General features: G+C 45.1%; 2 protein-coding genes and 2 long non-coding RNA genes across 9 annotated transcripts in view; 2 read left to right on the plus strand and 2 right to left on the minus strand.

Annotated features, from left to right (window-relative positions):
• Positions 1-3,020, minus strand: part of DDX1 (DEAD-box helicase 1) — a 35,007-nt gene extending 31,987 nt beyond the window's left edge. Inside the window, exons 1-2 of one of the 3 annotated variants that reach the window (XM_072771028.1) lie at positions 2,911-3,020; positions 202-253 (exon numbers count right to left, since the gene is read on the minus strand). In XM_072771028.1, the coding sequence (XP_072627129.1) occupies positions 202-253; positions 2,911-2,926 (68 nt within the window). In that variant the 5' untranslated portion in view covers positions 2,927-3,020. Of the gene's footprint in view, positions 1-201; positions 254-1,333; positions 2,513-2,910 lie in introns of those variants that run through there. The other 2 variants (XM_072771027.1, XM_072771026.1) reach the window with 2 other exon arrangements.
• Positions 3,021-3,174: 154 nt separating this feature from the next.
• Positions 3,175-8,397, plus strand: LOC140601717 (uncharacterized). Of its 2 annotated transcripts, XR_012004756.1 has the most exons (3): positions 3,175-4,484; positions 5,719-6,012; positions 8,064-8,397. It is a non-coding gene; the product is annotated as an uncharacterized lncRNA (long non-coding RNA). The 2 variants fall into 2 exon arrangements; XR_012004755.1 differs by having other exon boundaries at positions 5,719-8,397.
• Positions 7,702-25,494, minus strand: LOC140601716 (uncharacterized). Its single transcript, XR_012004754.1, has 5 exons — positions 25,382-25,494; positions 12,730-12,878; positions 9,881-10,038; positions 8,529-8,838; positions 7,702-8,252 (listed from the first exon to the last, which is right to left on the minus strand). It is a non-coding gene; the product is annotated as an uncharacterized lncRNA (long non-coding RNA).
• The window catches only part of NBAS (NBAS subunit of NRZ tethering complex), a 319,184-nt gene continuing 318,163 nt past the window's right edge, over positions 24,833-25,853 (plus strand). For 2 of the 3 annotated variants that reach the window (XR_012004753.1, XM_072771031.1), the window contains exon 1: positions 24,833-25,004. Coding sequence is in view for 2 of the 3 variants with exons in the window: in XM_072771031.1 (XP_072627132.1) it covers positions 24,888-25,004 (117 nt within the window). In the remaining variant the exon portion in view is untranslated. The remainder of the gene's footprint in view (positions 25,005-25,853) is intronic. The other variant, XM_072771030.1, reaches the window with a different exon arrangement.

The raw sequence follows: 25,853 nt of genomic DNA on the forward strand, positions 1-25,853 counted from the left end.
GACTTTTATTTGGTAAATAGTACCAATTTTTTCTAGCTAATAATGCATCAAAGTTTAAAAAGGAAGCTTTCTATAATTTAGAGAAATATAAAAAAACTGAATTTTAGTTACTAGACTCAAAAATATTTGGTAAGATCACAAATAACTGTTTCAACTGCCAAACATTGTTGTCACAGGTATTTTTACACTTTATGTACTTACAGCCAATCCATCTCTTCTACAGCTTGAGCAATCTCAGGCATAACACCCATCTCTGAAAATAAAATTCAAAAAAAAAAATTGAACATACTAAACTTAAACTGCCCTTAAAATTACTGTTCATAGAACAGGGAACAGGATTGGGAGCATAGCTGTTATTGAGTACCTCCTGCATATGACACTGTTAAAAGAGTTACGGAGAAATTAACTAGAGTTCATATACAAACTCTCACTGGCGATGTGATCTTGAGCAAGCTCTAGAGCTAATGAAGCTATAAACCCATTTCTTCCTCACAAAAATCAAGCTAACATGATCTGTCATAGAGCTGTAAGATTAGAGATAGTAATGTGTAATGCCATCTGACACATAGTTGTCACTTGATACATAGTAGCCACCAGTGAGTGCTTCCTTCCTAGACTGGTGGAAAAATCTGCCAGAGTTAGAGTTTTCTCAACTAACATCTTGGTGGTTTCATCTGGAGATAATGTGGAAGTCCTGTGCCGTGACTATTTAAGGACCATGTGGTTAGTTAGCTTCAGGCAGCTGAGAAAAGTGAACAGACAAGTGGAGAGAGAGGCCCAAACTTACTGGCAACCATAGTCAAACTCAGTAACTAAAAAAGGGAGGGGCTGGTGGTGAAAACTTGGGTAACTGGAGATCACAGCTGAAGAACTACGGTTCTTAATTGTTCAGATATTTAAATAATTCACTTTGAACCAGTCCCAAATTAATAGACTGGGTTATTTCTGATTGTATTTTGTCATTTCTCAAATGTACTGTACCTCCTTTCCAAATAAGAATTTTTAAGTCTGCATTTCCAAAAATGCAGTTTATTATTACAAAAATACATATTTCTATTAAAAAAACGAACAACACTTAAACACTTCTAAGCTCCAGAGATAACTAATTTGGAAATTTTTTATTGCTTATAATTGTTTGTGTAAAGGCACAAATCTACAAACTGAAAACATCCACTGGAAAAACGGGGGCGGGGGGATTGCATGTGAGAAGAATCATACTAGCAATTAACACAATAGGTCCAACACTAAAATTTTAGTACATAGTAAACTAATTAATATAAATATGAATGATAGGGAAAGTATGAAAATCTTTTTGAGAAAAAGGTTCTCCTACCTCTAAATCTCCCCAGGAAAATCCACAGATCAAAAACTAATCAAGATCTGCAGCTGTATATCCAAGCAGACATTCCTAAGAATTGCTCCCATTAGAGTCCAGCTATATTCTCTTGCTCTAAAATCCAAAGTGCTTGAAAAAAAGGGGAGTGATGATCTTAAATATGCCGCAGCGTATACCGTAAGCTGAAGTCGCCAGTGAAACTGTTACACGGCAAGCAGCAAGCACAGCAAATTTCAGCAAATTCCAGACGTCTTGCTCGATTCTGGTCGTGCTCTCTGCATGTTTGCTTTGGAACCATGTTTTCTCTACATAGAATACTTTCATATTTAAGGGAAAAACAGGAATATTCACGTTCTGTGATTCTAGGTCTTTACATCACAGACTCTACGAGTCTTTAACTTTCTTGAAATCTGTGCGTGACTCCCAAAGAAGTAAACCTGTAAGATGACAATGTGGAACTGCTCCACGCACCTCGACTCCGAAATCTTGTTGTAAGAGGCACCTGGGTGGCTCGGTCTCTTGAGCTCTGCCTTTGAGACTCAGGTCATGATCCCAGGGCCCAGGGATGGGAGCCTCCCCTCTGGCTTCCTGCTAGGCAGGGGGGCCTGCTTTCTCTCCCTCTGCTCAGGGGCGCTCGCTCTCCAGTCTCTAATAAATAAAATCTTGTTTCAAGTAGGAGCACCTGGGTGGCTCGGGGCACGACGGAGGCCGGGAAGGCCATGGCTGACGCAGTAACGCAATCTCCATCCCTGCCCAAGACTCTTGGATGGGGGCTGCCCGAGTGGCTCAGTGGTTGGGCCTCTGCCTTGAGCCCAGGGCCTGATCCTGGAGACCCGGGGTCGAGTCCCGCATGGGGCTCCCTGCGTGGAGCCTGCTTCTCCCTCTGCCTCTCTCTCTCATGCATAAATAAATAAAATTTAAAAAAAAAAAAATCTTGTCTTCGGCGAGCTGGGGAAAGCAAACCGGCTACCCCTCCGGATTTCGCCTTGCTTCCTACTGGGAGATGCCAAGTGACACAGACCCCAAACTGCTCTCTGGTGACTTAAAGATGTGCATTCGCGACGCCCTTCGAGGAGTAGAGGGAAGCGAGTCGGTACGTGTCATACCCGGAGCCGGCTAGGAGCGCAGGAGGCCTCGCCCGACACATGGGCTCGCCGTCCCGCGTGCATCCAGGGCGCTCGCGGCCGCTTCGCGAGACCGCGGACAGAGCAGGGGGCACGGCCAGACGGGGAGTGACCCGCAGGCGGGGTCAGCGGCCCCGGGCGGAGACCCGGCGGGGGAGCCCGCGCTGCTCGGCTCGGGGAAGGCCCGGCCGCCGCCACGTCAACCCGGCGGGAGGCCCCGCACCACGGCGCCCGAGCGGGTCGGCGGCTCCCGGGACGGCGGGGGGAGGGGGGGGGGAAGGGGGGACGGGGCGACGCCCGGCCGGCCACCCCCGCCCCCACCGCCGCCCCCGCCGCCGCCAGCCGGCCCCCGCCCCGGCCGCCCCCCTCCGCCCGCAGCGCCCAGGGAGCCGCCCGCCCCCGCCCCCGCGCCCGCCCCCGCGCCCGCGCCCGCGCGCTCCGAGGACGCACCAGAAAACGCCGCCATGTTCGCCGCGTCCGGCGCCGCTCCGCGCTCGCCCTCCCTCCCTGCCTCCCTCCGCACGGACACGCTTCGCCGCCGCGGCGCGCGCTTCCGGCCCTCGCCCGCTGCCTTCCGGCCGGGACGCCCGCCCGCGGGACCACGGTTCCGGCGGCAGAAAAGGCCCGGCCTGCGCGCGGCGCGTCGCCTGTGCGCGGGGAGCGCGTCCTCAGGACCACCTGACCGCGGGGGGCGCGCTCACCTGGACGCCTGGACGCCTGGACGCGGCCCGGCTGGCTCCGCGGCGTGGCCCTGCAGACCCTGCCTGGAGCCCGCTTCTCCCTCCGCCTGCGTCTCTGCCTCCCTCTCTCTGTCTCTCATGAATAAATACATCAAATCTTTAGGGGAAAAAACAAACCAACCCGCGGCCCGCGGGCTGCCCGGCTCCCGGCTCCCGGCCCCTGAGGGCGAGCGGGGCTGCAGGGGGCTCCTGGCCAGGGCCCGGCACCGGCACCGGCACCGGCACCTCCCCCTCCCCTGCGCGGGGCCTCGTGGCCGCAGGGAGCCAGGAGGAGGAGACCCGACACCCCATCGGGTGATGCTGGTCACCACCGCGGGGTCCTGCGACCAAACCCGGCATCAGGCTCCTGCGTGGAGCCCGCTTCTCCCTCTGCCTGGGTCTCTGCCTCTCTTTCTCTGTGAGTGTGTGACTATCATAAATAAATAAAAGTCAAAAAAAAAAAAAAAAAACAGATGTACAAGTGGTAGCTGGGTGACTGCTACACGTAACAGGATTCACCTGAAGCCCCCAAAGCCAGACAACACATCCGGGCCCGGGCGCTTCACCCCTCCAGGGGGCACCATCTGCAGCATGTTCTATAGCCTCACGCGTTTCGCGTGTGTATTCTACGAGCCGTGCCCCTGAGAGTGATGCCGCGGAGCAATTCTGAATAGATGCCTCGTTCTAAAGGCAGGCATGAGATCACATATCACGCAGGATTTGCGAAAGGGACATCTGAAATGTGCTTTCCGTGCCTTTAGCCAATCTCTACCTTAAATGGATGAAAGGGTGGAAGGTATAAGATTTCTCTGAAGAGAGTTGTTGACATCCTATGGCATTTTCCCCTCTCTCAAGAGAGGAAGTGTTTTCCAGGGGACTGCTCAGAGAATCTTTGATATCTGGGGTTTGGGAAGCCTAAGACATGCTGTGAGAAGCTGTGGCAGGCAGAGACAAAGGGAAGGACAAGGCTGCAGAGGCAGCAGGCCACATTTCCAACACCTGTCGGGGGACACATGTGTGACTTTCCCCTGAGGGCTAACTGAACCTGTAGGAATGGACGTGAAGCTCAAGAGAGCTGCCTGGAGAAGCTAAATGACACAGCAGGTAGGCTCCCAAAGAACCCTGTTGTATCCTTACCTTCTAAGCAGAGAGACATCACCTGCCTCAGGTGAGTTACACCTGGAGAATACCAACAGAAGACTCTCCAACATACCCATGGAAGGTAGACCCTCGGAGAACCAGCCCTGCAACACGACTGGACTAGAGAGCGCCAGAATCAGACCCCAGGGGACCAGCCAGATGAAGGTAGGTCTCTCCCCCAACACACATGACTTTATCTCTCCCCAGACACTGGAAAGAGCAGCTAACTGGAGAGAGGAGACTGGAGACTGACCGTATACTCGGCCCCATTGCCAACCCCGGGAGGAAGGAAGCTACAATTTTGGTTAAAGTTGTGAATTTCAATCATTACACTGGACTTAATCATTTAATTACAGAAATGAGGCTCTAATTGTGATGAAAGAAACCAGACAACTTTTCATTATCTGAGAGTAACCAGGGAAGCTTTGGAAGATGCCAGAGGCTCTATCAAGGTCAGGGAAGGAAATAGCCCATAGTGTTTTTTTTTTTTTAATTTTTAAAAAAATTTATTCATGATAGTCACACAGAGAGAGAGAGAGGGGCAGAGACATAGGCAGAGGGAGAAGCAGGCTCCATGTACCGGGAGCCTGACATGGGATTCGATCCTGGGTCTCCAGGATCGCGCCCCGGGCCAAAGGCAGGCGCTAAACCGCTGCGCCACCCAGGGATCCCTAGAGAGTGTTTTAAGGTAATGAATGATGTTTTCTGCTTATGCCCTATCAAGTTTAGCTCATTTAGCATGCTACTTTCGTAAATATCAACATGTGTGTGTGCAGAAGTACCTTCAATGATGTGAATCGGGATAGAATGTGATTGGCTCTCCACCTTAGCAAGTAAGGGCAAAGCCAGGCAAAGAAGTGGCAGGCAATTCCTTCACTAAACCAAGAGACAGAGGATGAGCGCCCCCAGTCCAGTATCCTGCTGGTCTACTCTTTCCAGAACAAGCGGATAAAATGGAGGCCTGCTACCTGGGAAGCAATCCTAGAATCCCAGAAATCCAGCCACTCCCAGATGGTTAGGCGTCAGGACAACCACCACTAGGTGGCGCCAAGCTGCAGCCGAGCAGCTGGACTTGAAACTACCAGCTGGGACTTTGACCTGACGTTTATTTCTATAACCTCACCTATAACCCCACACTTTATGTACTTGGGTCTTTTGAACCCCACTAATCCTGTTAGGGTGGAATTTCACTACATCATCCATGTACCCAGTAAGATTGTGCTGTGTATTTTCAAGTAAACTGTTCTATAATCCACTGCAGAACACATGACAGGCCTAGGAAATATGCCCTTCAGACACCCAGGACAGGGTAAAGAGGAGTCCAGTGAAGGGCTCTGTAGACTGGCCACCCAAATGCTACTCACAGCCCTCTTCCTCCTTGCTTTTCTCTATTATACAGACTGGGAAAAACAAAACAAAAAAAAAAACATCACTTTTGCAGACTCCCTTGGAGAGAGAGAGAGAGAGAGAGAGAGAGAGAGCGCGCCATGAGCCCTGGTTCTGCCTGGGGAGATGTAAGTGGAAGTCCCATGTAGGAACTCTTTAAAAGAGAAAGGCCTGACTGGCATGTGCTCTTCTTCCTCCTGGGACATGGACATGATGCTGAAAAGGCAGCAATGCATAATGAAGATGAAAGCTTCATGCTACGGCTATTGAAACATATCAGGAGGAGATGGGATCCTTAATGACAATGGTAATCCAAGTTGCCAGCCCAGGTCTGGCTCCCTCTGCACCTCTTTGGTCTGAGAATGCCTTATCTAGTTAAACTACTGATAATTCTCCCTTGTTTGCACCCCACCACACTGCCAATAGGTGCAGAAAGGAACAGAGATGAAACATTCATTGGTATAGATTTGGTGTAATGAATCATTCAGAAAATTTTTTCAAATGACCTAGAATACAGCGATAAGAAACTATTTGTGGCTCTAAGGAGGAGACATTTTGGCCTGGGTTGTGAAGGCACATTGAAAACGATCCTTGAATACATGGTCATTTCCTGCCAACCAAAAATAAGAATGAAGGGGGAACCTAGGTAGTTCAATTGGTTAAGCATCTGCCTTCAGCTCAGGTCATGATCTCAGGTCCTGGGATGGAGCCCCTGCATTAGGCTCCCTGCTGAATCTGGGCTGGCCATGTGATTTGTGTTGACCACACATTAGGCTTCTCCTTCTTCCTCTGGCTTTCCTCCACCCCTTCCCCTCTCTCTCTCTCTCTCTCTCTCTCTCTCTCTCTCTCTCTCTCTCATATTCTTTCTCAAATAAATAAAATCTTTTTAAAAAAGAATGAAATGTGCATATACAGTGGAGGAAGTGGCCATGAGTCTAAACTACGAAATATAAGCCAAATCAGGCTTTACTTTGTCCTTTCGATTGACACCCAACCCTCTTCCCAGGCCCCATTGTGGTTCCTGATAAAGATAAAGCAAAATGCTTAGCTCCTAAGGATCCAGCCCCCAAGAAGACAAAAGCAGTGGAGAAGTTGTTTTAATGCAAAAGAAGTCGATCAGAAAATGCAATATTTTCATTACATAAACTCAAGTCCTTTCTCATATGACACAAACCTACCCATCATTCCATATAAGAAACCACAAGCTTCTGCTTTCTCAAACGTTGCCCAGGGAGTTTGCCCTCATACCCACATGCTCAGAGAAGAGAGGACTCTAGAGTATTTGGCTCTGGATCCTGAATCCCACTCTCACTAAACCCGATGTGGCCAAACTTCCATCAGGAAACTCCCTTCCCTTTGATGCAGCTCATTTGGTAAGGCTCCTGAATCCACCCTCTTTAGGATGGCATACACCAGACCCTCCATATCCAGCCTACTGCTTACTTTGATCTTATTTAATTATGTAGAATTCCTTGCATACACCAGAATGCCTCTTACTGCTGTGTATTTTCTCTTTTTTTCTATTTTTTTTTTTTTTTTTGAGAGAGAGAGAGAGAGAGAAAGAGCGCATGTGTTTGTGTTTTCACCCAGGCTGGGGGAAGGACAGAGGGAGAGAGAGAGCAGACTCCCTATTAATCAGGGAGCCCAACATAGGGCTTGATCCCAGGATCCCAAGATTGTGACATGAGCCATAGACAGATGCTAAACCTACTGAGCCACTCAAGCATCCCCGCTGTATATTTTCTTATGCTGCTTCCTCTCCCTAGAATAACCTTTCCTTTTTAGTTTCAGTTACCTGTGGCTGTGTAACATCCACTCTAAAATTAATACAACAATCAATGTAGTTGGTCATGATTCTATGAGCTGCCTTCAGCTGGTGTCTGGCTGGGCTAGAAGGTCTGAGAAGACTTGATTGCCATGTGTGGTGCGATGGTGCTCCCATATATGGACTCCTCTCCACAGGCCAGCTTGGATCTTTCACAGCAAAATTAGTCCCAGGAATACAGACTTCATAAAAAGGGGAAATACAGATACATAAAAAGGGGAAATCGGCTGGATCTGTAGGAATGAGGCAGCTGGCTTTATCTGCACTCTTTGCCAATCACTGCATCAGAAGGTAGAGCCTATTTCCCCTTTTTATGAATCTGGGCTGGCCATGTGACTTATGTTGACCAACACTGCAAACTAGCAGTATTTGCTAGTGGGAATTGGAATTAAACAGGATTTGCTGCTAGGTGCTAGCTTAGCTAACTTTCGGTAATAACAGGAGTCTGCTAAGAAGATAGGTGTGGTTATACTATAGAAATGCTGCTAGTTTGCCCTGATGTTTCTCTTTTTCCTTAAATTTCTGACTCTTAGCTGGACACTTGGCTGCCCAGAACAAGGACTCCTCAGCCTCCCTGGAACTTAGATGTGACCATATGCTTGTGTTCTGGCCAATGGCATATACACAAAAGTGTCCTTACAGGAGGTGGTACATTCTTCTTGCTCTTCTTCCTTCCTGTTGGCTGGACTGGGGACTCAATGGCTGGGGTTTGAGCAGCCACACTGAACCATGAGAAGAGAGTCACATATTGAAGTTGTCAGCATGAAAAGAGAGAAGTATCTTGAGTCCATAGTAAGGAGCACCAAACTAGCCAAAACCGTGACTCTAGATTTCTTACAAGGGAGAGAAATAAACATCTAACTCATTTGTTTTTGGTTCTTTGTTCCTTATGGCCAAATCCAATCCTAACTGATATATCCCCATTAGGTATCTCTTGCTACAAACAAGTTGCCCCATAATCTAGTGACTTGAAACAGTAAACATTTATTATCACTCACAGTTTGTGTAGAACAGAAATTCAGCAACAGTATGGCTGGGCACTTCTGCTGGGAATCATTCTTGCTACTGGAGTCCTTCTGCTGGCGGGGATAGCAATCATTTGAGGGAGGCTCAGAGATTGCTCCCTCCCTCACAGAGAGGGAGGCTCATTTTGTAAAGGCAGCTCACTCTCATGACTGTGTGGCAATTAGCAGGAGGCTTCTGTTCTTCTCCACGTAGACCTCTTCCGTAACTACTTGGATGTTCTCACGATAGGCTGCTGATGCGCAACCCCTCAACCCTACTCCCTTGCCACCAGAACAAGGGGTCCTAGAGAACAGGATAGAGTGAGTGATATCTTTCATGGGCTAACCATCAAAGTCACACAGTCAATTCTGCAGTATCTTATTGGCCACAAAGGCCTATTCAGTGTGGAAACACAAAGAGGTATGAGTACCAGTAGATAAGGATCATTTGGGGGCCGTCTTAGAGGCTGGCTACCACACTCCTTGCTCTCCTAACAGCCCCCTGACTTGTTCAAGTGGCGGGTAGTAATCCCTCAAAATCAGGAAACAATATATTCATACAACACCCTCTGGGACAAATCATATTCCTTTTATTTTATTTTATTTTATTTTTTTCATATTCCTTTTAGACCAGCCATTGTTGTCATTAAATTTGTTGGCCTTACCTTACCCTGTTTTTCTCAATTTACCCGACTCAGAAAGCAGTTTGGAGACAAGGAGGCTCACAGTTAAACATCCTCTTTTTTTTTCCCTCTGAATTTCCTACAGCTTCTAAGCTGAGCAACAATCATTGAATTTTATGCTTTTGTCAAAATAAGCTGTCAGAAACTGGTCCAGATCTATTAGAATGCAACATCATTCTCGCTGCCCCAGCATTCACCTTATGGTGCAGGGACCAGAGGGGGCCTGGCAAACAGACATAAATCCAGAGATCTATAATTCTCTATCCCCTGAAGAAGTGGCCATAAAGTCCATCACTCCAGATATATGGGAAAAGGGAGACAAAGGACAACCTGGATGAGTTTCAGAGGGACTGTAAAATAGAAAAAGAGATCTCACTAACTGTGTTGGCCTCATTATAAGCAAGCCAGGCAGGGACGTGATTTACGGTTGAGCGCAGCCTGGCCGGCAGCCATGAATGTCACTCTCTCTCCCAAGCCCGCCATCTTGAGTGCTCATCAGCCCCTGTGAGTGATGCTGATGGCTCTTGGGGAGATGGCGCCGCACTTGGAGCCTGAGCAAGAGAACATGGCCCGGTGGTTGTGGGTGTTTAAGAACAGACTACACCAGAAAAATGTTCTCAGTCCAGCTGCCCAGAATCTGCCGGGACCCCTGAGTTCCATTACCTACAGAAGAGAGCCATTTTGCATCTGCACACAGGCTTCAGGCTTGCTTTCTTCAGTCTCCCTCCCTGTGTCCTTGCTTCCCTGGACCTCCTTCCTGTCGGTGAAACTGATCACGGGTTTTCTTGTTAACAAGGTCTGCGATTTCTATTTGAAGCTGGCTGAAACAAGACAATGCTCTATATTTTAAAGAAGCAGGGGCATTAAGAAAGATGGCCAAGAATTCTTCAAAATGCCTGGAGAAAATAATTGTGAATATGGAAATTTATACTACCTGGTCATGGGTTCCTATGTACAATATAAGACTGGGAATTCATGGAGGCTGCTTCAAGTATAGCCCTGAATAGTGATGTGCCACTTACTTTGGCTGCATAACAAATTACCCCAAAATGTAGTGGCATAAAATATCCATTTATTATGCTCATAGATTTTGTGGGTAAAGAACCTGTGCAGAGCACAGCAGGAATGACTTACCTCTTCCTCAATACCTGTCTCTTCAATGGAAAGTCTTGAAGACTAGGCATTGGAATCATCTGAAGTTTCCTTTACTCACATGACATAATTGATGCTCTCATGTCACTGACACCCTGGCAGGGGCTGATGGCCAGCTGTGACCTCTCCATGTGACTTGGACTTGCTCACAACATAATGGTTATATTCCAAAGGCAACACCCCAAGGACCAGGAAATCTTTAATGACCAAGCTTCTGAAGTCAAGCACTATCACTTCCTTCCCATTCCATTAATTGAGGCACTTACAGAGATCTGTCCAGGTTTAAGGGGAATTCTAGATACTACCACCTGAAGCATGAATAGCAACATTTTATTAAAGAAAAGCATGTGGGACAGGGTATAAATTTGTGTGGCCATGTATTAGAGTTCTCCAGGGAACAGAATCAAAAGTATATAAATACCTTTATATATATATATATGATATATATTATACATATATATATACTTATATATATTTAGACATTTAAGAAATCAGCTCATGCAGTTACAGAGCCTGGTAAGTCCAAAGTCCACATGATGAGTTATCAGACCGGAGAACAAAAACTGCTGATAATGTATTTGAGGTCTAAGATTGTCTGCTGGCAAAATTTCCTATTGCTTGGGGGGAGGTCAGCCTTGTGTTCTGTTAAGGCCTTCCACTGATTCAATGAGGCCCAACTTTACCCAGGCAAGTTGATGCATAAAATTAAGCATTGAAAATCCACGCCTTGTCAACTTGGCCCCCATATGTATCTTCTTAAACTACACTTAATTGCCAAAGACAATGACAGGGTCACACTCCCAGCTAACATGGTACAACTATCCTGTGTACAACTGAAAACTCACTAAACCTTTCCCCTGATGAGGATGCAAAGTCCTTGCATGATGTTTACTCTTCTGGATATCTTGTAACTTGAATGCCATGTTGTAAAGTTAATTAACAATACTTAAATACCAGGACATAAGATAAATATGTCTTATGTTACAGGATAAAGGGACAAGAGAGGAAAGGAAATAAAGATATTTGCTTGGCATGTGTGTATATAACACACACAAATTCATAAGAAAATAGGGAAGAAATACTCATGACAATTGTCCCATTTCTGAAACTGGTCACATGGTCATAGCTATTATTTACAACTACCTTCTTCTACTACCCATTCCATATTTCCTTGCCCTGTGCCTCGTGCCATCATTGCCACAAAATCCTACTGGTTACATGGACAAACCCTCTTCCCTGTGGAGGGAACTACGTAAGGGCATGAATAAAAGGAAGCTGGGATTATCAGAAGGCATTTTGGGAGATGAGCTCCTACACCTGAAAACAAGAAATATTTATCCATTCTTCAGATGTCAAGTTGAAATAATAAAATGAATACAAATAAGGTTACAGCATTTGGACCTAGGCTAGATCAGGGAGGACTATGAAAATCAGATGAAGAAGATTGGTTTAATCTGGTAGATCAGTTGTTCCCAGACCTCGGTGTGCATCAGAATCACCTGGAAGGCTTGCTAAAATGCAGACATGGGGCCCTCCTCCCCAGAGTTTCTGATTCCGTAGGTCTGGGGTCAATAGTCCTCTCATTTGCATTTCTCACAAGTTCCCAGGCGATGCTGATGCTGCTGGTCTAGGGAACTACAGTTTGAGAGCCACTGTTGTGGGCAAAGCAGATTTAAAGCAAGCAGGGCAGTGACATGATCAGATTTTCATTTTATACAACTTTTTCTGGTGGTCTTATGAAGAATATATTTGTAGAGGCACCACTAACATGTTTTCCCAGTAGGCACACATAAGATGTAACTGAACCTTGTACCAGGACAATGAATGAATGTCAGACAGGAAGGGACAGATAAGAACAATATCGTTAAACTGGCAGTGTTAGATTTGATTGGGGGCAGGATGGCAAGTAGAGGAAGTGGAATGAGAGAGAAAGAAAGGCATTGGTACTCTTCCCAAGCTTCCAGTGGGATAACTGGGTGAATGGTATTAGCATCAATTGAGAAAAAAAATTAAAGGTGGGGCAGCAGGTAGGCAAACAAGTCCATTCCTTTTGGATGCTGCCAGTTACCTCTTGGAGCCTCTCTACAGGGCTTGTCTTTCCAGTAGCGTAGCCTGGCCTTCTTGGCAGCTCCCTCTAAGAGGGAGAAAGCAGAGGCTGCGACGGCTTAAAGTCTAGGCTCAGATGTAAGAACAATCATGCACAGACCCAGATCAGATTCAAGAATAGGGAACATACAGGTCATGCATTCATTCGAGGGACTATATCCCCCCATGAAAGGACTGGAAGATTTGAGGTCCTTTGGCCTATACTTCTTTTCGATTTATAGGTTCTGATTGACAATGGGCAGAATTCCAGATACCTGAGTGGCTCAGTAGTTGAGTATCTGCTTCGGGCTCAGGGCATGGTCCCGGGATCAAGCACACATTGGACTCCCTGCAGACAGCCTGCTTCTCTCTCTGCCTATGTCTCTACCTCTCTGTGTGTCTCTCATGAATAAATAAATAGAACCTTTAAAAAAAAGAAAATGAGCAGAATTCCATACCTGCTCTTTTCCCACCCCAGCCTCCATCCCCCCAATTTTTATTTGAGAAATCTTACCTAATGAAGTGCTAAGGCCAACAGAGTATGTGCTATGCCCTAACTGCTTGTTTAGAAGAAATTTTTCACCTGCACATTTATACTCAATCGATTATAGGCCACTGATCTTTAAACTCAAGTAGATCAAAATTACTCTGGGGAGCTCTTTCAACTACAGATCCTCAATCTAGCCATCAGGAATTTTGATTGCTCACATCCAAAGTAGAGTCCAGGAATGTGCATTTAAACACGTTTTGATATATGTGGACATCCCTGGACCATATATGTAGAAAGATGATTTTAGAATTGATAGGGTTTTTTTTTTTTTTTTTTTTTTTTAGAGCTTATCTACTTGGTCATGTTGATTTCATGGCTTTATTCTTAGATGTCTACTTTATTATTCATTTTATTTAAATTTTTTTTTCTCACTTCTTGAATTGTCAAAGATAAAACAAGTCAGACACTAGTTAAAATGGTAAGGACAGGTTTTGTTTTTGTTTTTTGTTTTTTTTACTTTTTTTCTAAAGATTTTTTAAAAAATTTATTCATGAGAGACACACAGAGAGAGGCAGAGATATAGGCAGAGGGAGAAGTAGGCTCCATGCAGGGAGCCTGATGCGGGACTGGATTCTAGGATCCTGGGGCACGTCCTGTGCTGAAGGCAGATGCTCAACCACTGAAGCACCCAGGAGTCTCTGGGCATTTTTAAAGAAAATCAGAGAAGAGGGAAGGGAACCAGTGGAAGGTTGAGCAAAGTCAAGGAAGTGAAAAATTAATGAGGGTTGGCCAGCATGAATGCATGTTAGGCCATCTGTGTTATGAGCTGGCAATTATGGAAGTTAGGATTCTATCTCACCCCTAATCTCCCTGCACAGAGATTTCAGAGACAGAGGTCCTATCCTTCCTGAGGATTACATTTCAAAGGAAAGCTTTCAGGTCCTTGAGAAAGACACTCCCAAGTTGCAGAAGATACATATACATCTCAGAGGGACAGAAGGATTCACAACTGTAAACCCATTGCAGGGAATGAGATAGGGTGGTCAGGGGCTATCCCAGGTGTTGGCTAGAACAGTTCTAGATTTTTCAAAGGGGCACTTTGGGAGAGGAGGGGCACTAGGACCAGCCTAGGGATGTATCTTGAGCTGTTAGAAACTTCTTTTAGTGTTTAAGCCTTTCAGTGGTGGGGGAAGGGGGTGGGCAAGATCATTTGTGCTGAGAATCCACGTTTTAATAAACCAAGAAGATGACTCAAAGGAGGCGCCTGGCTGGGTCAATCGGAGAAGCATGTGACTCAGAGGAGATGGTCTAGAGTTTGGTCAAGGAGAGAATTTCTGTCAGAACAATACCTTACTTTAGGTCTTTCTACTTTAGTTAGGATATCAAGCACAGATAGATTCAATAATGTTTGCAAAGCAATAGTAGAACTAGTCAGAACGGCTGTGATTCAAACGGAAGTTTTTCAGAATCTAGAGCCTATGGACGCCTGGGTGACTCAGTGGTTGAGCATTTGCCTTTGGTGCAGGTTGTGATCCCAGGTCCCTGGGACCAAGTACCCGCATCCAGCTGCCTGTAGGGATGCCTTCTCCTTCTGCCTGTGTCTCTGCCTCTCTCTGTGTCTCACATGAATGAATAAATAAATAAATAAATAAATAAATAAATAAATAAAATATTTATTTTTTATTTATTTTTTAAAGATTATTTATTAATGAGAGACAGAGAGAGAGAGAGAGAGGCAGAGACACAGGCAGAGGGAGAAGCAGGCTCTATACAGGGAGCCCAACATGGGACTCGATCCCAGGTCTCCAGGACCATGCCCTGGGCTGAAAGTGGTGCTAAACCGCTGAGCCACCCGGGCTGCCCAAATAAATTAAAAAAAAAAATCTAGAGTCTATGCCAGAGGTAGAGAAGGGACTGAAAGATTGTACAAGTCAAAATCCACTGGAGTGGAAGAGATGCCACTCCATAAATGTGCATTCACTGTAAAACTGTTGAGTTTTATCTCACAGGTTCAATGTCAGTTCCAGAGCAATTTCTAGCATATTAGTATATTGAACTTAAACATACTGTTTTCTGGGATGCCTGGGTGGCTCAGTGGTTAAGCTCTGCCTTAACTCAGGGTGTGATCCTCGAGTCGTGGATCGAGTTCCACATCGGGCTCCCTGCATGGAGCCTGCTTCTCCCTCTGCCTGTGTCTGCCTTTCTCTCTCTCTCTCTCATGAATAAATAAATAAAATCTTGAAAAAAAAAAACCAACATACTGTTTTATTCCTCGGTGACCTAACTTTGGTCAAGATTTATGTCTCCTCTTAAATGCCTTTTTCTTGGTTGATTCCTTTAGGACTCAATTAGGTTGCAAAGCTTCTTTTAAAATTATTAATCTCAGGTCTATATCAGAACCTAGCAATTTAAACTTTAAAAACTTTGGGTGTTTAACATCGGATACATATTTTTATCTAAAGAGAAACCAAAAAGAATGATAAGGACTTCACCAGGAAACAGTTCACTGCATGAAATTCCAGTGAAGAGCTAACATCATTAAAATTGGGAGACATTTAATAATTCTACCTCAAATAGTTCTTAATCTTTGGTGTTTAATTTAGCTTTATGAGAGTGTCTGATCCTGATGTAATAACTTCTAAAAAGTTAGTGCTTTGCTGTACCAAACACATTATTAATTCCTCATCGGCTAATTGAATCCTTGTTCTGTTGGTTAATATTCCCATGGTAGGTTTCCATTAGTGGAAACTCAAGGACAGACTAGACTTGACCATAATTTCAATACAACTATAGAAAAATATATAGTTAATGTATGGGGTCTCTAATGAGAGAGTTTTTCCTTGAGAAGATTACTATTTTATTGGAGGAAATAAATGATTTTTTAAATTTACAGTTTCTCTTTTTAAGCAAAAAAGGGTTAATCTCCAATAGCGGGAACATGAATAATTCATGCAGTCAAGAAAAATGTATTCAGGGCCAACCTTCAAGCTGGGTTTAGGGAGATTAAAAAGCCATTGTTCCTGTCCACAAAAAATTACAGTATTTTGGTTTTGTTGTTGCCTTTTGAATTCTTGAATTATTGGTGTTATTTGAAACTCCCTAGGTATCCCCAGTCTGTAGACAGGAATAGTAGTCATCATCGTAGCATAAAACACTGTAATTTCACTGGTCTTGCTCCTAGTTAGTGACACAGGACCCCCAGTCATTGGTAAACTCCCCTAGGAAATATTTCTGAGGAGCCCCATAGGTGTGTTATACATATTGGCAAACAAATCCATTTCGTTTGGATGCTGCCAGTTGTCTTGCTTTGGAACTACTGTTGAGCTGCTATCTGTGGTCTGTGCATCTGAGCTGCAGGGCTATTTGTGGCAAAGCTGGGGAGAATGCCTTGCCCCATTGGGTTTCCCTCTGTGAGGTTCAGAGAATTTCATTTCGGATAATTTGTCAGACAAGTTGTCCTGAAAGACTCTTACAAACACGGAGAGTGCTAAAATATGAAATATATAAAAGCAGAAACACAACTTTTTTTTTTTTTTCAGAAACACAACTTTTAAAACAAATTGATGAGTTGGTCAGAATGTAAAGGAAAACTTGAGTCTTGTCAACAACCAGGAGAATCCATGGAAGAAGCAGTGAAGCTACCTGTCCCCTTAGGGATGAGTTTTGATTTCAGGGTAGATGATAAAGGCGTTGTAGGATGGAGAGACTGGGGTCAAGGCCTCAGATTTGCGAGGGGAGGAGAATTGGAGCACCACCGATCAACCTACGAAAATTAGGATCCATGATGAGCACCACTGTTAACATAAAATCTCCTAAAACAGAGATGGATAGCAAATAAACTTGTCTGCTCAGCCTGGAATTTGAGTGGCTAGAAAAATGCCCTTTGATAATTTGTGACCATGGCCTGCCTGAATTTACAGTATTTATAATATCTGAAATAATTTAGTCTTAATTTGAAGGGGATCCAAGTCTCACAAGTGCCTTGCAAAAGTGAAAGCAAGTCTTTCCAGGGGAAGGGACCATCCATCTAAGCCAGACCTCTAAAACTACTCACAGAATGGATTCCAATTACACAATAACACACACACACACAGGCACACCCAGTGCATAAAAAAACAAGTCACCATGAGCAAGAGTTAGCAGGAAATTTTTAAGAAAGTCCTTAAAGACTTTAATCATTAGAAATATCAGGTAGAGAAATACAAATTATGTTTGATGTATTTCTAAAAGTAGGAATGGGAACATAAGAAGTAACAAAGTAACAACATGGCCAGCATACTTGATTTAAAAAAAAAATGACTTCCAGAAATAAGATATCTGTAATAATTGATATTAAAAACCTGATGGGAAGATTACAGGTAGATAAACCTGAAAAGTGATCTAGAGTCAACTGAAAGAGCTGAAGAAATTATACTGACTACAGATCAGAAACACGAAGAGATACAAGCTGTGTGAGGGAGGCTGTGACAAACGGTGGCTACAAAGTCCATCATGGCTCTAGGGACAATGGTGCACAGGCAATATTTGAAGATATAATGATTATTTCCTAGAAGTGACTGAAACAAGTGAGAGAAGCAAGGAAGACATGATAACCCAGACTTCTGAAATTACTCTTTATAAGACAAGGTTAGATGGGCAGGGAGTATGTTGTGTGTGCTTGGCATATGTGTGGATGCACACTGTGTGTGTGTGTGTGTGTGTGTGTGTGTGTGAGTGATGGGCAGCCCAGGTGGCCCAGTGGTTTAGCGCCACCTTCACCCCAGGTCGTGATCCTGAGATCCTGGGATCAGGTCCCACGTCAGGCTCCCTATAGGGAACCTATTTCTCTCTCTGCTTGTGTCTCTCATGAATAAATAAGTAAAATCTTTAAAAAAATATATGTGTGAGTGATGTTAGCTTCATGATTATTGTACCACCTTACTCCAGTGGGAGGATTTTCTCTTTATTCTGGTCTATTTTTGCTTATTTATTCTGTGTTTCCCTGCCTCAAATTGATAGTTTTAAATTTTTCCTTTATTCCATTCTCTGGTTTGGAAGACATGTCATATATTTCTTTCTTTTAGGGAAATATATAATAACAGTATGTTTTTCTATCAAAATCTGGAGTTACTTAGTATCAAATCCTGCTCCCAAATCAGAAAGGACTTTATTACACTCTTTATTGGACTCTTTCCCCCCATATCCCTTGTTTGCACTATGTAAAATTGCGGATTTCCCTGTTTCTCAATCTTTTATTATGAAAGTGTTCATATATAGCGCAGTTGAAAGAATTTTATGCTGAACACTCATGCACCCACCACTGAGAATCTATCATTAGTATTTTCTACTCTCGTCTTATCACATCTTTCTGTTTATTCATCCTCAATCCATCCATTAATTCATCTTATTTTTTGATGCTTCCAAGTATATCATAGGTCATCTACCTTTGTTTTTAAACCAAATGAAACAAAATAGCTAGTCTTACTAGTAAGCCAATATTGACTAATTTACCAAGGTAAATTAATTTATCTAAACTAAATACATTTAATTTACTAATTTAAAAATGTTATTATTTATTGATTTATTACCAGTGTATTTGCTTGCCTCTCACACTTGCTGCTTACATTTGCATTTGTCACTACATGTGCTCCTGGTAAGGCCTATTCCCTGGTGGTTGTTTCATGTGATTTGTGAGTGGGGGAAGATGAGGGGGAAATGGCCTGTGTGAATTGTGCAGAGCAAATCAGAGGAAAGGAGCTCTAAGTAAGGGGCTGGAGTTTTTTTTTTTTTTCTTAACTAATACCATCCATGAACTTTATGAGGTCTATGTGGCTGCCAAGAGATGTTATGGCAAACTTAGAATATTTATAGGAGAATTGAGTGGGGTTCTCCAGGCTTTCTGGAGCAAATAGGATGTTTTGAGTTGCTCTGAATATTATTTTATTATTACGACTACCATTCTCTTCACAAAGAGCTAGTTTACCACTCAACCAGGTAGAAGTGTATGGCACCTATAACAGGTAGCATTTAAGTGCCCAAATTCAGGGAATTCGGGGGGCTCAGTTGATTAAGAGTCTGCCTCCAGCTGGGATCATGATCTTGGAGTCCTATGATTGGGCCCCTTCTGGGGTTGGGGGCTCCCTGCTCAGTGGGGAGTCTGCTTCTCCCCCTTCCTCTGCCGTCCCCCCTCTCCTCTGTATTCACTCTCTCAAATAAATAAAATCTTTTAAAAAGTCCAAATTCAATTTTATTATGCAATTTCAAATTAAAAATGGAAGCAGCTTCATATGATGTATTAATCTCTTTAGTTTTTAATATGCAGAAGCATAAAGGGTTAAATGCTGAATCATTAATGGCTTTTGGATTAATAGGCTTTTTAGCTGATAGAAGATAAAACACAGAGCTCCTACAAAATGAACCTACCATTTTAATGATAGCTCTACATGGAAGAATTAAGAGGAGAAAAATGATTCCTTTATGTAAGATATTGTTAAGTATTTTTTGTTTGGTTCTAAGGTAGAAATATCTATGGCCACCAGCAAAGTGAAGGAGAATTATATTTTAGTTCATTTGAGGTATAATGATATGATGTGAGGATAGGAAGAAATGAACATTTTTTTCCTTTCCCCTCATTTAGGCTTATAAAGACATCAAATTACTTCTTTTTTTTTTCACCCTCAAATTATTTCTATTTAAAATTACTATTTTTGGAATTGTCTCAATTTTTATTTCAGTCATTTCTTTAAGCAGTTCAGAATTACTATTTCTGTTGGTTATTTGGAAAGTAAATTTTCCTTTTGAGAGTAACTTATTCATGACTTAAACTATCTTTAAACCAGGTGGACTCTCAGCTAAATTTGGATGACCGTGGTAGCATGTGGCAACCAAATTCTAATGTATAATATATTTAATTTCCTCCTTGACAGAACAGGCTGACAATATTGCCATTCCACATGTTGGTACTTGCTGTCATCCAAAACAGTTCATTTCCACTTTCAACCAACTAAGTGTTCCATCTATATTCTCAGTGACAGGCTATCACGTGAGGAAAAGAGCTCAGGATCAAGACCCTGAGGAAGGGTGTTTGAATTTTGGCTCTATTGTGACCTGGGATGGCTCCAAGCTTCAGTTTTCAGTGAGGTCAAAAGAGTTTGGTAAGCCATGAATACTATCAATCTATTAATGTGATAATACCATTTATGTATATGTATTATTAACTAATAAGTCCGAAACAACATTGCAGAGATCTATACACTATAGATTCTAAATTAGGTAAATTTGTAATCTATTGGTAGAAATGTTGACAGAGGAGTGGTTTGAATGCATTGAAATTCAACTCAAGTTAGCTCAAGGTGAATGCACTGGCTCACTTAACTAGAACACAGAAGCAAACAGATGCCATTTGTTTCAGGGGTGTTAATATCAAATGATGTCTTTATCTCCCCTCTGTTTTTTTTTTTTTTTTTTTTTTTTTTCCATTCCCATTGGCTTCATTCTCTTTCCGTGCAGACAGGGTTCCATATACGGTGGGTAAGACGGCTGCTAAAACTCCCAATTTGTGTTTTTTGATCCTTGTGATCCAAAAAGGAACAGTGCTTTTTCCTCCACTTCCATCTTAAAATCAATCAATCCATACATCCAACTATCCCAGGGAAGAATTCTCCACCTAATACCTGAGGTCAAGGACTAGGGGCTTAGTGGGCAGATTTAAATCCAGGAGAAAGAGTTTGGGGATTGGCAGCCCCACTACAATCACATGACTGGAGCAAAGGAAAAGCAATTGAAACAGTTCTCCAAAAGCTAATGGTCTGCTCAGGCAAAGATGGTCACTGTCACTCCATCCTGATCCTTCCACTTATCTCAACTTTGATTTGAACTTTGATCACTTCTCCGCCTTTCTCATCCACCCTAGGGTCTGATGCTCTCCATTTGGAGCTCTTCTCAGGACATATCTATCCTTTCTACCTTCATTTCTTTTAATGGTCATTTCACCATCTTCTTTTGCCAGGAACTCTTCCAGATTTTAAATAGTAGCAAAGAGGTCTTCATAATCTGCCTATCTATCTGCTTAGAGCATCTCTGGGAGTAGAATTTTCCTTCTGGAGATTGCTCCAAGTTGAACATACAAATAGTGTAGTTTCAGCCTGTGGTTTTCATTTCTTTAGAATAGAATCTCCCATAGATCAGTCAGGCATGGCCTTATGCTTCCTGTTCTGTTGCATACACAGCAGGTAGGACAGGGGTGAGGCTAGAAAAAGCAATTATCATAGTGGGATGATGCTAAAAGGAAAACGTTTTCTTGGGGATACATTTGTATCTGTCCCTTTCACATACCAGCTGAGAAGGAAGCACCTGTGTCACCTTACCTCCTGGATGTTTGTGTGCTGATCCCCTGAAGGCAGGAAAGGGCATGGATGAAGCAGTAATGCAATCTCAATCCCTAAGATTCTTGGATGAGGGGGTGCCTGGGTGCCTGGGTGGCTTGGTGGTTGGGCCTCTTGCCTTTGGTTCAGGGCGTGATCCCGGGGTTCTGGGATCGAGTCCACATTGGGCTCCCTGCATGGAGCCTGCTTCTCCCTCTGCCTCTCTCTCTCTCTGTGTCTCATGAATAAATAAAATCTTAAAAAAAAATTCTTGGATGAGAATAGGGAGGAATGGAGGGGACCAAGGACTGAGGTTGGTGTGTAGGCCTGGGAGAGGGCAGGACCATGGCCTTGCAGTATATAGCAAGTGAATGGTGTTCTTAACTCTTCAAATTCTACTGCGTGCAATGTTTGCGTGCAAATGCCTGGTGTCCGCATTTGAGAAGTTGATAAAAAGACACAGCTGCCCTGAGAAGTACTTTGGGCAAAGTTTTTAATTTATTCAAGATATATTTTGTCCTGTGCTGGGTGCCAGATACTGTTGTATTTTCAGGGGATATAGCAGGTATGTATGTGGCATTTGTGAGGTAATAGAAAAATACTAGTATTGGTCTCTGCCTCTGGTTCCTGGCACAGAGCTCCTCCTAACATCCTTGTAATTCCCTAAGTGATACTAGGAGTATCTCTTGTTCTAATATTTGTCTTTAACCCCGTGCCTGACACAGGGCTCCTAAAACCTTCATAAACTCCTAAGTGATATGAGCATTAGGAGCGTCTTTTGTTTTAACAAAGTGACTCTGAATGGGCTCCTGGGTGACTCCTTGATGGCAGCTGGTCACGGGAAAGACCAAGCCATGATTAGAAGCTTGGAATTTTCATCCCCATCCTCCAACCTCCAGAGGGAGGAGATGAGCTGGTAATGGAATTAATAATTGATCATGCTTAAGTGGAGAGGCCTGTATAAAAATCTCAATAGTCGGCGGGGTTTGGAGAGCTTCCAGGCTAGTGAATACAACCACAGTAGTAGGATAGTGCACCCCAACTCCACAGGACCAGAACCCTAGGAACCCTCCCAGACCTTGCCCTATGTATCTCTTTATCTGGCTTTTTCATCGTATTCTTTATCATATTCTATAATAATCTGGTAAACATAAGTGTTTTCTTGAGGTCTGTGAGGTGCTCTAGCAAATTAATCGAACCTAAGAAGAGGAGTCTTTGGAATATGATCTAGAGTTGGTTGGTCAGAAGCGCAGGTGATAAGATGCTCCAGTGGCACAATTGGTTAGTGTGTGCTACTTGCACAGAAACACCTGGGCTTTCCACTGGCATCTGAAGTGTATGTTTGGGAGTGTGTGTGTAGGGGGGCAGTCTTGTGAGATTGAGCCCTTAACCTGTGGAATCTGATGCTATCTCTGGAAGAGTGTTGAATTCTTGGACATTTTGCTGGTGTCAGAGAATTACTTGATGGTGTGGGGAAAAACCTCCACACATTTGGTAACCAGAAGTGTCAGAAATGTTTTTAGTGAATAGGAGGCTTACAGGGAAAAAAACACGTAGTAGGGAAGAGCTGGATTTTCCCTGCACAGGTGGAAAGCTGAGTGTTTCCTATTGTAGCATCTGTATGTATATTGCAGTGCGCTGTATCTTGGTGGAACTCACATTTTAGTGAATAGGGACAGACAATACAACAACATACATTACATAGCGTTTTCGGTGATCAGTCTTATGGAAAAAAACAGAAGGTAAGGGGGATCTGGAGATCTGGAGTTCGGGAAGCTGGTTAAAAAATTAGAAATAAGCAGTCAGGGTAGGCTTCAGAGAGAAGGTGACATTCGAACAAAACCTTGGAAATGAGTGAAAGAGAAAAGTATTTGGTAGAAAGCCTTCCAAACAGAGGGAACAGTCCTTGCAAAGTCCCTGAAGTCGAAGTGTGTTTGGCCTGTTCAGAAAGAGCAAGGTCAGCGTGGCTGAAGGTGGTGGGAGGAGGGGTGAGGAGGAAGGCAAGTGGCACATGATGTAGGCAGGCTTTGAGGTCATTTTAACTTTGAAAGAAACGAAAACCCTGGGCTTCGGTCCGAGGCTTTTAATTGCATTACTGTCTAATGCAGCTTAGTGGATATTATGCGATATAATTCCTGCAAGAAATCTTCAGTATTTGTGTTCCTTTTGAATATGACACAGTGCTAATTCCTTGTACACTGTATAGTCATTAGGGTTAAGATAGACTGCCTACATAGGGCTTTCCACATAGAGGCACTTGTTAAATGAACAAATGAACAAATGAGGCTAGTATTTTAGCTCCTTCCAATTAGGTCCTCAACATATTATTTCCAGTTTATTGCCTCCATACCCTTTCCCCACTTGGGTTCTATCCTGCTGTCTGCTCTTTTGACTATATATTTTTCTGCCTGTCTTTGCTCACCCCATTTCCCCTTACTTGTGATGCACTCCCCAAACCTTCTCCGCCTGATTCAAATCCTACTTCATGTTAAAGACCAAGGACAACCGCTCCTCCTCCAGGAAGCTGCTCCAGACCCTGTGACCTTTGTTCCCTTTTCCGAGCTCCTATAACTTCATTCCTCCGACACCTCTCACTGGCTTCATCTATTGATTTGCGTAATTTTGGGTATTTATTTAAAAACCGCTGCTCGGGCAGCCCCGGTGGCTCAGCGGTTTAGCGCCACCTTCGACCCAGGGAGTGATCCTGGAGACCCGGGATCGAGTCCCACGTCGGGCTCCCTGCATGGAGCCTGCTTCTCCCTCTGCCTGTGTCTCTGTCTCTGTCTCTCTCTGTGTCTCTCATGAATAAATAAATAAAATCTTGAAAAAAAAATAAAAGCCGCTGCTCTGTACTCTATGTGTTTCTAAAATGGATGCTAGTATTTCAGAGAAATGCTTTTTACTATTTCTGTTATAGAACCTGGCTGGAATATGAAAGGTCCAGACATGGCTCATCTCATGCAAATTAATAAGCAAGGGGTGAAAGGCGAAAGATTTATACGATCAGAAGAGACACCTAACTCTGGGACATGAACAAGGGGTGGTGGAAAGGGAAGTGTGTGTGTGGGGGCGGTTGGGGTGACTGGGTGACGGGCACTGAGGGGGGCACTTGATGGATGAGCACTGGGTGTTATGCTATATGTTGGCGAACTGAACTCCAATAAAAAGCAATTAAAAAAATAAAATGACTTTAGTAAAAAAAAAAAAAAAAATGAGCAAGGGGTGCCCCGGGACCAGGACCTAAGGTGGTGTAGCCCTGACAAGCAATCAGCACTCTGCTTCCCACTTTTTTTTAATATATATATTTTTAAGACTATTCATGAGAGACAGAGAGAGGCAGAGACACAGGCAGAGGGAGAAGCAGGCTCCATGCAGGGAGCCCCATGTGGGACTCGATCCTACGACTCCAGGCGGCGCTAAACCGCTGCGCCACCCGGGTGCCCCACATCCCGCTCTTTAAAGGGTTAATCCAGCACTCCTTTCCCTCGCCCACTTAGCCCCGCCCCCTCCCCGCGATCCAAAAGCGGCCGCGGCCTGGGAGGTTTGTCCGTTCCGGGACGCCGTAGAGGCCCAGCCCCGGCGGCCCGGGTCCCGGGCGAACATGGCGGCCCCCGAGTCGGCGCCGGCCGCGAATCCAGCCACCGCGGAGGGCGAGGAGGAGACGATTCTTTACGACTTGTTGGTCAACACCGAGTGGCCCTCGGAGACAGAAGTTCAGGTGAGCCAGGCCCCTGCGGAGCCGCGGCTGGCTCGCAGGGCGCGGGCTGCCGGCGGGGCGCAGCCGCGTCGCTGGAGCCACGTAGGCTCGCGGAGCCGGGGTGGGAGGGGGAGCCGGGCTCCGCCGCTTGGGCCGTCGCCTTGGCAACCGCGCGGCGGGCCGGCGGGGGGCTGGGTCCCCGGAGTCGGGGCGACCTGGGATCCCCGCGGGGCCCCGAGTCGGCGGCTGGGGGAGCATCGCGGGCCGCCAGGCTCGCTGCCCGCCTTGGACGCCGGGCCCCCGCTGCCGGTCGGGGTGGGCCGGTCGGCTTCCCGGGACGCGCCAGCCCCGCCCCGCCCCGCGCCCGGCCCCGCGCGCTGCCCCGGAGCGGCGCTTACCCGCGGGGTCGCCCGCCCGCGCCGCGGAGGCTGCTCGCGTGTGTCGGCGCGGCCCGGAGCTGTGCGGGCGGGGGGCGGCGGCGGGGGGCGGCCCCGGGAAGGACGGCGGCTGCACCACGCGCGCGACCCGCGAGGGCGAGCAGCCGCGGGCCTGGGGTGGGCCGGGCGTCCCGCCGAGGACCCGAGGGCTTCTGCGGGTGGTGACCTTGACGCGACCCTCGGGCTCTCGGGCGTCCCGGGCGGAGGGGCCTCCCGGCGGGAACCTGGAGTCCACATTTACGCACCGTGTGTTTACCCAGGGCCTGTCACCGTTTTATTTATTTTTTATTTTATTTTATCTTTTTAAAATAAATTTATTTTTTATTGGTGTTCAATTTGCCAACATATAGCATAACACCCAGTGCTCATCCCGTCCAGTGCCCCCCTCAGTGCCCGTCACCCGGTCACCCCCACCCCCGCCCTCCTCCCCTTC

Source organism: Canis lupus, chromosome 12 (genome assembly GCF_048164855.1).
Source record: "Canis lupus baileyi chromosome 12, mCanLup2.hap1, whole genome shotgun sequence".
NCBI lineage: Eukaryota > Metazoa > Chordata > Mammalia > Carnivora > Canidae > Canis > Canis lupus.